This window comes from Arachis stenosperma, chromosome 2 (assembly GCF_014773155.1).
Source record: "Arachis stenosperma cultivar V10309 chromosome 2, arast.V10309.gnm1.PFL2, whole genome shotgun sequence".
Taxonomy (NCBI): Eukaryota; Viridiplantae; Streptophyta; class Magnoliopsida; order Fabales; family Fabaceae; genus Arachis; species Arachis stenosperma.
The window spans coordinates 1,996,120-2,007,421 of NC_080378.1; the positions used below are offsets into that span (position 1 = coordinate 1,996,120).

The 11,302-nt window shown below is 29.9% G+C and overlaps 1 protein-coding gene across 2 annotated transcripts; it reads left to right on the forward strand.

The window, feature by feature from the left end:
* Window positions 1–5,658: 5,658 nt before the first annotated feature.
* Window positions 5,659–10,753, forward strand: LOC130960424 (chromo domain-containing protein LHP1-like). Of its 2 annotated transcripts, XR_009079097.1 has the most exons (7): window positions 5,659–6,241; window positions 6,399–6,424; window positions 6,600–6,686; window positions 7,060–7,803; window positions 9,566–9,626; window positions 9,767–10,139; window positions 10,464–10,753. XR_009079097.1 is itself a non-coding variant. In XM_057885814.1 (6 exons), the coding sequence occupies exons 1-6, from the start codon at window positions 5,831–5,833 to the stop codon at window positions 9,812–9,814; spliced, it is 1,377 nt and encodes a 458-aa protein (XP_057741797.1). In that variant the 5' UTR covers window positions 5,659–5,830; the 3' UTR covers window positions 9,815–10,753. The 2 variants fall into 2 exon arrangements, 1 of the variants encoding a protein (XP_057741797.1); XM_057885814.1 differs by having other exon boundaries at window positions 9,767–10,753.
* The last annotated feature ends 549 nt before the right edge of the window (window positions 10,754–11,302 follow it).

The following is an 11,302-nucleotide window of genomic DNA, read 5'->3' on the forward strand; positions in this document are numbered from 1 at the left end:
TAAATTATTATCATGAATAAAGGAATATAATTGTTATCTAAATAACTCATTTTGATAATTATACATGACAATTCATGAATTGAAAGGAAATTTTTATTATAAACGCTACCTAACAAATTTAAAAATACATATTCACTTTGAAGAACATCTATTTTTGAAAAGATGACCAATATAAGTTACAACATGATACCAAGTTCAGAAAACTCATCTCTTACTTTTTGGGGTCATGTATAGCTATTAAAACATTGTTTTCATATCGACCAGAAAGAAGAAAAAGAAAAAACTATTTATAACATGTTTCAATGTTATTGGGAGGAAAAATAGTAAAAATAAAATTATGTAATTCTTTTACAAAGAAATAAGTGAAGTTCTTGAAATTTTGTTTTGGACTTTTGGTATACAATTAGTTTAAGACTTTCTTGTATGGATACTAAATTTTATATTATCGTGTCCAGAAAAGCATTAATTCCAATTCCCACCACCTTAAAAATTTATAATAGCATGTAAATAATAGTATACAATAATTTTAGTTTAACAAATGAATCAAATCAAACTAAATCAAGTAATCTGATTTTAATGTATTAACAATATTTTCTTTTAAATATACATATAATTTTGTATTGCCGCATTGGCCAAAATACTTAACTTACCCACATATCATTAGACAAAAAGTTGATTGATTAGTGTTTTTGAGTCTATCTTTTTTTATTTGTATAAATATAACAATATGTTATTAAATATCTATATAATTTTATTTTACACTGGTAGTTCATATAAATTGATTAAACCCTTGATTTATATATGCAATAATTAATGGCAACTTAATATAAATGGTTGAATCGACCAACTATTAAATTAAAAATTTTACACATGCAAACATTTATGAACTAACAAAAGTAACGGTCTAGAAAAGTTTTATCCTATTTTTTTTTTGAAAAGTATAGGTAGACAATAAAAATATTAAACAATGTGAACAATAAATATATCAGATGTTCATTTCACTAGGTGTACGGATGATTATTTTAATATTATAATTTAGGTTAGTAATTTAGAGATGTAGTGTATTTTTATTTGATTGGTAGTAGTTTATGTTGTTTAAGATACTACGTAGCACTCTCCTTTTTTTTTTGTTGTTTGCACCAGGAATCCACAGGTCGAAAGCCCAATGACTAATCATTCAAATACATACTGCATAGGCATAAAATAAAGACCCTCCCAAACAAGCAAGCTTTATTTCCATCTTCCAATGAGTATTGAATCCGAGATAGTTAAGACACAAAGTCTTATGCTATTGCTCATCATGTAGGAGTGAAAATGAACGGAGTCAATTTTGACTGAGACGAATGATCCATATTTTTAAATATGTGGTTTAAATTTATGCATTATTTATTATTTTTTTCACTCGAGCTCAACATATTTAAAAGTGCAATAGCCAATAAGTTCAAGATCCTATTTAATAATATGTTTCATAAATTATAATTTAAAACTTTAAATTTAAAAAATTCCAAATTGATATTACCTGTATTTTATAATTCATAATTCATTGTTATATTACCCATACTCTTAACCCTACTTATGAATTATAATCATAGACTACAAACATAAACTTTAAAATTATAATTTAGTTTAATATATTGTCAGTATAAATTAGTTTTATATGTGTATTTAATTATGTAATATTGCAATAGCAAAAATAATTCTTTTATATTGACCATCTAAATAACCATTAAAAAATAAAAATATTTTATATTATCAATATATTAAAATTAAACTATTAAAATTATACTAAATGTAATATTTAACACCCATATAGTAGAAAGTAAAATCGGCATAGTACTAAGTTTGGGTCTTTGAACTCTTCCTTTCAAATAAAAAAAAAACTAACACTAAATTGATAACTTATACAATTATATAGCACCGATAAACCATATTTCAACAAAACATATGAAACAAAAAAAAAAAAAAATCATCTCCTGTTCCAAGAGATTAAAAGAAAACAAAGTAGTTGTCCAAAAGTTATAATCACCAAACTTAAATTTTAAATACATATCCTTTCTTTTTCGTATCTCATAACTCGACAAATCAAAAACTAATTCGTTGTAAATCTAAATTTCTTTTAAAGATTTGTCACTAACCAATAAATTATTGCATATATAACGCGATTTTAATTTTTTACATGTAAATTATATGTAAATTTCAGTTTAATCTTTCTTTAAAATTTTATTTTAGATTTATTTTATTATGTAAATTTTTTTGCCCCTATCTAATATTTCATCTAGGTCCGCCCCTGCTTGAAACATTATATTAAAAATTAAAATGGACCAACCCAACGAATTTATAGACTTTTTAAAGCACTGACTTTTAATTAATATACTTTACAAAATATTCAAAACTAACCCATTTAATAAAACAAATCCAACTAGGCCTAAAATGAGTCAAACCATGGATCTCTATCTAGCATATTCTACCCCGACTCGTCATGCATTATTGGTCATTTTATTACAATTTTATTAGCTTACATATGTAACTTTTTAAACTATCAAGGAAAATAGATTAATCTATTTTTTTTTTCAAAATTGTTTCTTTGAAATAGAGAGAAAATTAGTTACAAAGAAAAGAAGCAAAGCCCCGTAAAATATTACTCTTCCATGCATTAGATTTTTACATATCTAACAAAAAAAGGAAAAGTATCCATACAATATTATATCTATCTATAATGAAAATTCTCTTGTCCAATTCTAATTTAGTTTTTCCAAATTTGTTTTCTTTGAAATGTCAATAATATTATTTATATGGAAAGGAAATATTAAATACAACCCTGTGTGTAAAATACTACTCTTTACTATTCAATGAATCAGATTTTTTTCTATTTATCAAAAAAGGAAAAATATCTACAAGATTTATATCGATCTATATTTATATAATAATTTTAAAGAAATTTATTTTTTTCATTTCTGTTTTATTTTTCTTTGGAATAAAGAGAATATTATTTATATAGAAAGCCAAAAAGAAATATTCAATGCATTAGATTTTGTCCATCTAACAAAAAAGGAAAAGTATCCATAAAATATTTATATTTAGATTTTGTTGATTACTAATTTAATTTTTTTTAAAGAAATATTTAATGCCAAAATGTATAACATACTACTCTTTAATGCATAGAATTTTGACTATGTAACAAAAAAGGAAAAGTATCCATTCAAGATTTATATATATGTATATTTATTATAATATTGTAAAAAAAATCACTGTTCTTCAATTGTAATTCGAATTTTTTTTAAATTCGTTTTTCTTTAAAATATAGAGCATAGTATTTACATATAAAAGAAATATTTGATAACAAAACCTGTAAAATATTACTCCTTGATGGATTAAATTCTCGTCTGTCTATTATAAAAGGAAAAGTATCCGCTAAATTTATATCTATCTATATTTATACTATTATTATTATTATTATTATTATTATTATTATTATTATTATTATTATTATTATTATTATAAACGAAATTTTATTGTTAATAAAATTTAATAATTGCCTTAATAACTGTGTATAACTAAAAACAAATAGATAATTTGAGAAAAAATAGAGAGTAGCATATAATAATAATATAATAATAATAATAATAATAATAATAATAATAATAATAATAATAATAATAATAATAATAATAATATAATATTTGTAAAAGATTTTCTGCTATTCAATTATTATTTAGTTTAAAAATTTTGTGTTTTATAATAGAGAGAATATTATTTATATAAATATATGGCAATGCAAAAAACTTATAGACTATAAATATATTTAAATTAAAACTTAAAAAAGAATCACTTATTATGGACCTATTCAAACTTAATCTTTTAAATTTGATGAATTTTAAGACAAGTGATTTTTTTATTTTTTTGCAATTTCTTCTTTTTGTGAATTTTTCAAAATTTTTAAAATATAAACAAGTATAGTGATTGAATTTTGTTTTTGCATGAACCTTTTAAATATTTTATCCAAAATTTATCACCAAAATTCAAATTAAATATGTAAATCATTTGAAAATATAAAGTTTATTTATTATTTATAAAAAATTAATTTTTTGTCACATTTTTAATATTTCAATAACTTATTATATTTCAGGTTTTTTTTCATAATATAAATTTCTAGATACTATTTTAATTATTATTTACCCTTTACTCACAATTAAAATTAATTTCAATTATAAAAGCCGTCAACAGTCAACACATTTAAGATTTTTCATTATTGTGTACATAATAAATGCAAGAAAAAAAAAGGAAGTAATTAAGTAAATGGCAGAACTAAAAAACGCGCAAACGAAATCCATGCGAAATGTAAAAACCAGAAATCTAAAAACCGTGGATTTAATGATTTTTTAAGTTATTTTATATATACTATGAAATCAATAATTTTGAAAAGTGAGAGGATTTAATTCAAAACAATTAATTTTTTTATTTTAGATTTAATCTTAAATAAAAAAATGATCTATATTATTTGCTGATATATTACATATATGAATAGAATAAAGCAAAATTTTATTTGTTTTAAAGCAACTAAAAACTTTTGTGAAATTAAATTTCAAAATATTATAATGATTCAATTTAGCTTTAAACCTCCTTATTAAGGGATTCTAATAATTTTTATTGATTATAAAATTTTTATAAAATAAAATTTATAATATTCTATTTTATTTATTATCTCTAATAATATATCATTTTTTAACTGATTTGACCATCTCTATTTTATTTAGAGTGTATTAGTATTTTTTTATTAATTTCTAAAAATAAAATAACTTAAAATAGAAAAATATAAATAAAATTTTAATTTTAATATATTATTAGTATAAAATAATTTTACACACATATATAATCAGATAATATCATATTAATAAAAATAATTATTTTTTATATTAATCGTGTAAATAGTCGTCATAAAAATAGAAATAATAATTAGAGTATTGGGTAAAAATATTATGTACTATCATTATATTAAAATTAAGGATACACCACAAATATACATCCAAATTATTTTGTCAATGATAAAAATGTTTCAAATTTTATTATCGAAAAAAGTTCTTAAATTATTAAAAAATATGACAAAATACACCATAAACTAAAATATTAATGGAAAGGTAAAAATTTACGTATTAATAATTGAGAATTATTAAATAATTTAATAAGTTTAATTATATTGTTATCTAATCACTTTTAAAGTGTTAATTTTTCATAAAGATATAAGTTCTCACCTAATAAAAAAAATGATGCAACAAATAAAACTTTTTATATAACAATGAGATTCTGATATTAACAAATGAGTTACATCATATTTTTTTGTTAATAAAATTAAATTAAATATTTTTGATATATTTTTAAATTATTTGAATGTATTTTTGTTAACAATAAAATTTAGAAACATTTTTTTTGTTTTTTACTAAAAATAAGAAATTTAAACCCACAATTTTTTAATTTAATATTTAATATAAAGAGAATATGCCATTTGAGTTATTAGGGATCGACGGAAACATTTTTGTTTGCGGTACATTTTTTTTTTTCTGTATGGTTTATTGTAAAATTAAACTCTAAAATTATTTATAAAGAAAAAAAAAAATAAAAGCAAGATAGTCATTTCATCCGAAGCGTTGCAATTGAGACAACTCAGTGAAGCAGACGCACCTTTTCAGTTTCTCTCTCAGAATTTCTCCCTCTCACTCTCCCTCTCACTCTCATCTCTCTCAACACTCCACACTCTTTTTCTTCACGAAGAACCCAAAACCCTCGCTTTTCTTTCTATTCAATCCATCTCTTTCTGTGTTTATTCACAACTATAATGAAGCCTGCAGCCAAGAGAAGGTCATCAACCTTCGAACCACACAACACCAACGGTGCTGCTCCTTCTCCTTCTGCTTCTGCTCATCTTCCTGCTGATTCTGTAATCGTTCCTGTTCCTGCTGCTGGGGAAGGTGCTAATGCTCTTGTTCATGGCGATTCTGGTGCTGATACTGTTGGCGCTGGTAACCAACCCGTTCCTCTCGCTGAGAACCAGAATATGGAGTTGCAGGTAGGGCAAGGAGAACAACAACAGCAGCAAAGAGAGGAGCTTCTTCGTGTTGAAGTTTCCGGACTGGAAGAAGAAGATGAAGAAATGGATGATGGTGATGATGATGCTGAAGAAGGTTCCTCTCGTCTTCCTGAGGGTTACTACGAAGTCGAAGCCATTCGTAAAAGGAGGGTCCGCAAGGTAATCCAAAGTTTCAACCTTTCTTCCTCTTTTTCTTTTACTTTTTAATTTAATTTTGATTTTTATTTCCTTAATTTTCGTGTCTTTGGTTTCTTTTTTTTCTGCATTGGTCTACCTGATTTTTTTTTGGTTGTAATATTCGAATTAAAACTTTCAGGGTGAGGTTCACTACTTGGTCAAATGGTGAGTACTTTTTTAATTATTTACTTTGAAGCTCTCTTGTTCTAAATTTTATTTTATGATTGGATTATGATAATACTGAAGGGTTGGATCAAATGTAACGCATTATTTTTCCTTTTTTTTTGTTTATTTGTTTTTTCTGTCTAATTTTTTGTTTGTGTTCTGTTTACTGCTGAAGGCTTGATTGGCCTGAGACAGCCAACACATGGGAGCCTCTGGAAAATCTGGAGGGTGTTTCTGAAATCGTCTCGGCTTTCGAGGAAAGGTATTCTTATCGATCAATGTTTAAAAGTATGAGATTAAGTATGTTATTAGATTACTAGACTAAAGGAATTGAGTTGATGGTTAAGTAATGGTCAAAATAAATAAATTCTGATGGCCCCTGGCATTTCTTATTCTTATATTCACATTCATTTTTTCTGTGCCATAAAATCTGGATTCTCTTTTTTAAGGCCCCTATGTTAAGATTGTGAATAAGGATGAAAAGTATGTTCTGGTTGTTGTGTTCTTTCTTCTGTGTTTGTTTGTTTGCTTGTTATGATTGCAGCCGGTTATAAGCTCACATGAAAAAAAAAACTAACCTTTTGATGTTTCGAGTTCATTTATTTATATATTTATGTATTTATTTGGTTTTGCAGCTGGCATTCAGCGCCGCAACGCAGGCGTAAGCGAAAGAATGTTGTTCAACATTCTGCGCTTAAGAAGAGGCTGGAGCGATCCGAGACTCCGTACAGCCTCAGACGATTTCCAGCTTCAACATCCACTAGCAACCATGCTCCATCAGCTCCTCCTCCTCAAATAACGGGCCTAAATTATGGTGACATCCCTGCCTTTCCACAGCCAGTGCTTTTTGCTGACGAAGTGGAAAACAACGGGGATGCTAGCATTGTCAGAAATGCTGCACCCCCAAATGTGAGTAGGCTTGGAAATGCTTCTGGGTCAGTCGGTGCTGCAAATGAAGAGCCCGATTATGATCCTAAGCTTAGCGAGCTTAGATCATCAACAGCCAATGGCTCTGATGCTGACAGGCTCGCCATACAGTTCCAAGATCCAAATCCCTCGTTAGGGGATGGTCATGGAGAGGGGCAACCAAATGGTGGTTGCATGGAATCAAGCCAGGGTGGCGGCAGCAGAGGAGCCAGAAAGAGAAAATCTGGTTCTGTTAAGAGGTTTAACCGAGATTTACTCTCTGGTGAGCCTCTTAGTTTGCAGAATCCAGCTGGCACATCTGAAGGCTCGGCTCAACAGGTGGTAGCCAGTAATAGGAAGGTGGATCTGCCCAGACCTTCCAACCCGATCGTAAAGATCCTAAAGCCAGTGAACTGTTTGCCGCCAATTCCAATCAGCACTCAGGATGTTGTGGTGAGCTTCTTGGCGATAAGGTTAGCAACCCATCTAACAACTCCAGATGCTGTTTAACTTTCATATATTGTATTTATATTTGTTGCCTGCTTTCTAAAACCACTCTTTTATACACGTTTTCAAGAATTTTATTTTTAAATAATCGTTTTTTATAAAGATGTTATTGCAGTTCGGTTTATAAATCAAAGATTTATGATGGTTCAGGATGCATAAATCCATGCATCAGTGTAATGATTACTTGTCTCATGATTTCAGTTTTAAACTTTTAACGTTTAGGTGCCCTTTTTATTTTCTCGTTAGGGGTTGGGGAAGAAACTATAGATTAAATCTTGTTAGGCATCAATTTTTTTCTCGTTAACTTTTATTGCATCAAGATTGTAGTATTTTGCTCCATAACTGTTCCTTCAACTTTTTTCTTCAACAACAACAACAACAACAAAGCCTTGTCCCACTAAGTGGGGTCGGCTACATGAATCAAACGACGCCATTGTGCTCTGTCATGTATCATGTCTACAGAGAGACCGTTTACATGTAGATCTCGTTTGACCACCTCACGGATGGTCTTCTTAGGTCTTCCTCTGCCTTTCGCTCTTTGTCCATCTTCCATCTCATCCACCCTCCTGACTGGATGTTCTATCGGTCTTTTTCCCACATGTCCAAACCACCTAAGACGCGATTCAACCATCTTTTCCACAATGGGTGCTACTCCAACTCTCTTCCTTATATCTTCATTCCTTATTTTATCCAATCGCGTATGACCACTAATCCATCTCAACATCTTCATCTCTGCCACACTCAGCTTATGTTCGTACTCCTCTTTAGCCGCCCAACACTCCGTACCATACAGCATAGCCGGTCTTATAGCGGTGCGATAGAATTTACCTTTAAGTTTTAAAGGCACTTTTTTGTCGCATATAAAACCAGATGCACTCCGCCATTTTGACCAACCTGCTTGGATCCTATGATTTACATCCTGTTCAATCTCTCCATTATCCTGTATGATGCACCCAAGATACTTAAAGCTTTTAACTTTTCGTAGGATGTTTTCTCCAATCTTCACCTCTATATTGGAGTTTTCCCTTCTCAGACTGAATTTACATTCCATATATTCCGTCTTGTTACGGCTTATGCGCAGACCATACACTTCTAGAGCTTCTCTCCATAACTCCAACTTCTTATTTAGGTCTTCCCTTGACTCTCCCATAAGGACGATATCATCGGCAAAAAGCATGCACCATGGCACAGGCTCTTGGATGTGCTCTGTGAGTACTTCCAAGACTAATGTGAAAAGGTATGGACTTAAGGATGATCCCTGGTGTAATCCTATACCAATAGGGAATTCCTCTGTCACACCACCTTGAGTCTTCACACTAGTTGTGGCCCCATCATACATGTCTTTGATTGCCCGAATATATGCGATCCTTACTCTCCTCTTTTCTAAAACCTTCCATAAGACCTCCCTTGGTACCCTATCATACGCTTTTTCCAAATCAATAAACACCATGTGCAGATCCCTTTTATTACTACGATACCTCTCCATCATCCTTCTTAATAGGTATATCGCTTCAGTGGTAGATCTGCCTGGCATAAATCCAAATTGGTTCTCTGTTACTTGTGTCTCTTTTCTCAACCTCCGTTCTATCACCCTTTCTTCAATGCATTAATTATTTTCATCAACTGTTTTTCAACTCTACTCCATTATCTTAGAATTTGATCTTCATTATATACTTTTATTCCTTGGCATGCTACTTTACCTAAAAACTTATATGGCTACCTTTACAGGGCTGACGGCTCGGAGATATTGGTGGACAACCATTATCTCAAGAGGAATTATCCAATCATGGTAACATGTTATCTTTAAGCAATATTTTCTTGTTTAGATAGTTTGATTATTTTCTAGACAATTTTCACATCTCTTAATATGCTTAACAGACTGTGTTTACGGCCCTTTTACTAGAAGCTAATGGTTTTCTTGGGTTACAGCTGATCGATTTCTATGAGCAGCATCTCCGATACAGTCCTATGTCGTGACTGAACATCATGCTTGCAGAGCTTCTTTCTTTTCTTTATTTAGATTTTCATCTGTTAGTTGTTGTATAATCCGAAATTGTGTAGATTCAGAAGATAGAGAAGGGTAAGATGCATTGTTTGTTAGTATGTAGTTATGACTAATTTAATCAATTTTATTCTGTATTTCGCTATGTACTATATGCATATTACCATTTGCTATGTTTAATTGTTGATAACATGAAGAGTTAGCTCTGTTGAATGCACAACACTTTGGAATCAAGGATGCAATTCTTAAATCTTGGGCAGGAACAGAACAATTTATTTTGGATTAGTAGCAAATTTTATGGTACGTTCTTTATCTATTTATTAGCAACTTGCATATTTATGATTATTGCACAGCTATAAACTGTGGATGCTGATGCTATTATGATGGTTATTCATTATGCATTTCGTTTTAAATATAGCTAGTTTGGATTAGGATCTAGACTAGTATATGGAGACTCTAGAATCACGTCATATATATAGCACATCACCTCAAATTCATGTTTAGTGGAAATGATCAAGAAACATTAGTAAGCCGTGAGTAAACCAATAATGATTTCTAAACCCTAAACTTAATGATAATCCACCTAATTATGCTTAATGATTTCTAAACCCTAAACTTAATTAGTGTCGTCGAGATGAAGACTACCCAGATTAGAGTTGCCGAGAGACGTTTCGTTACCAATCGTCGAGATGAAGACTACCCAGATTAGGGTTGCCGAGAGACGTTTCGTTACCAACCCTCTAACTCCCGGCGAAAAAGCGCAGCGGCGGCTTGTGTCGACGAGCATTCAGAGAGGAAGCGAGAACAATTGAAGGCTTTGCTTTCCATTCATTCACTCCCAATTTTGGTGTCTTTTGCAATTGTTTCTTATTTCCATCCTTGACCACCCTAATTAGCACTATATTCTCGTTTTGTTGCCCCATCAAAAATCCAATTTTTCTTCTCTGTTTCTATTTTGTTATGTCTGATCTTTTCTTTAGCGAAAAAAGAAAAATCCGCATTATTTGGTTTCAATGTCATTCCTCTGTAACACCATTTTAAAGATTCTTGGTGTCGATACAACTAGTTTCTTTCGATGCGCTATAATAAAATACTCGCTACCCTCTAATATTTTCATTCACCAAAACCCATTGCAATTCAAGTCCTTCGTCCTCATTGTTGATATTGTTTGGCTCAACTAATTGATATTAGTTTCCTCACCAAATTTGATATCAAGAACAGCAAATTCTTGCAACGATGTGGAGCAGATGTAGATAAATAGTAACGCCATGGTATCGCAATTTGCCAACCCAGTGCAGTTCACTCTTGCAATGATGAGAAATGGATGCAAATTTCAAAACCTCTTTTCGCCTTGAGGCAGTAATCATTCAAGATTTGCATTAACGCGAATTCAAGCTTTGATTTGGCAATATCTCTGTTCGAGTGAACTTTTCACCAAGCTTGTAATGTCGATGTCTAAGAAT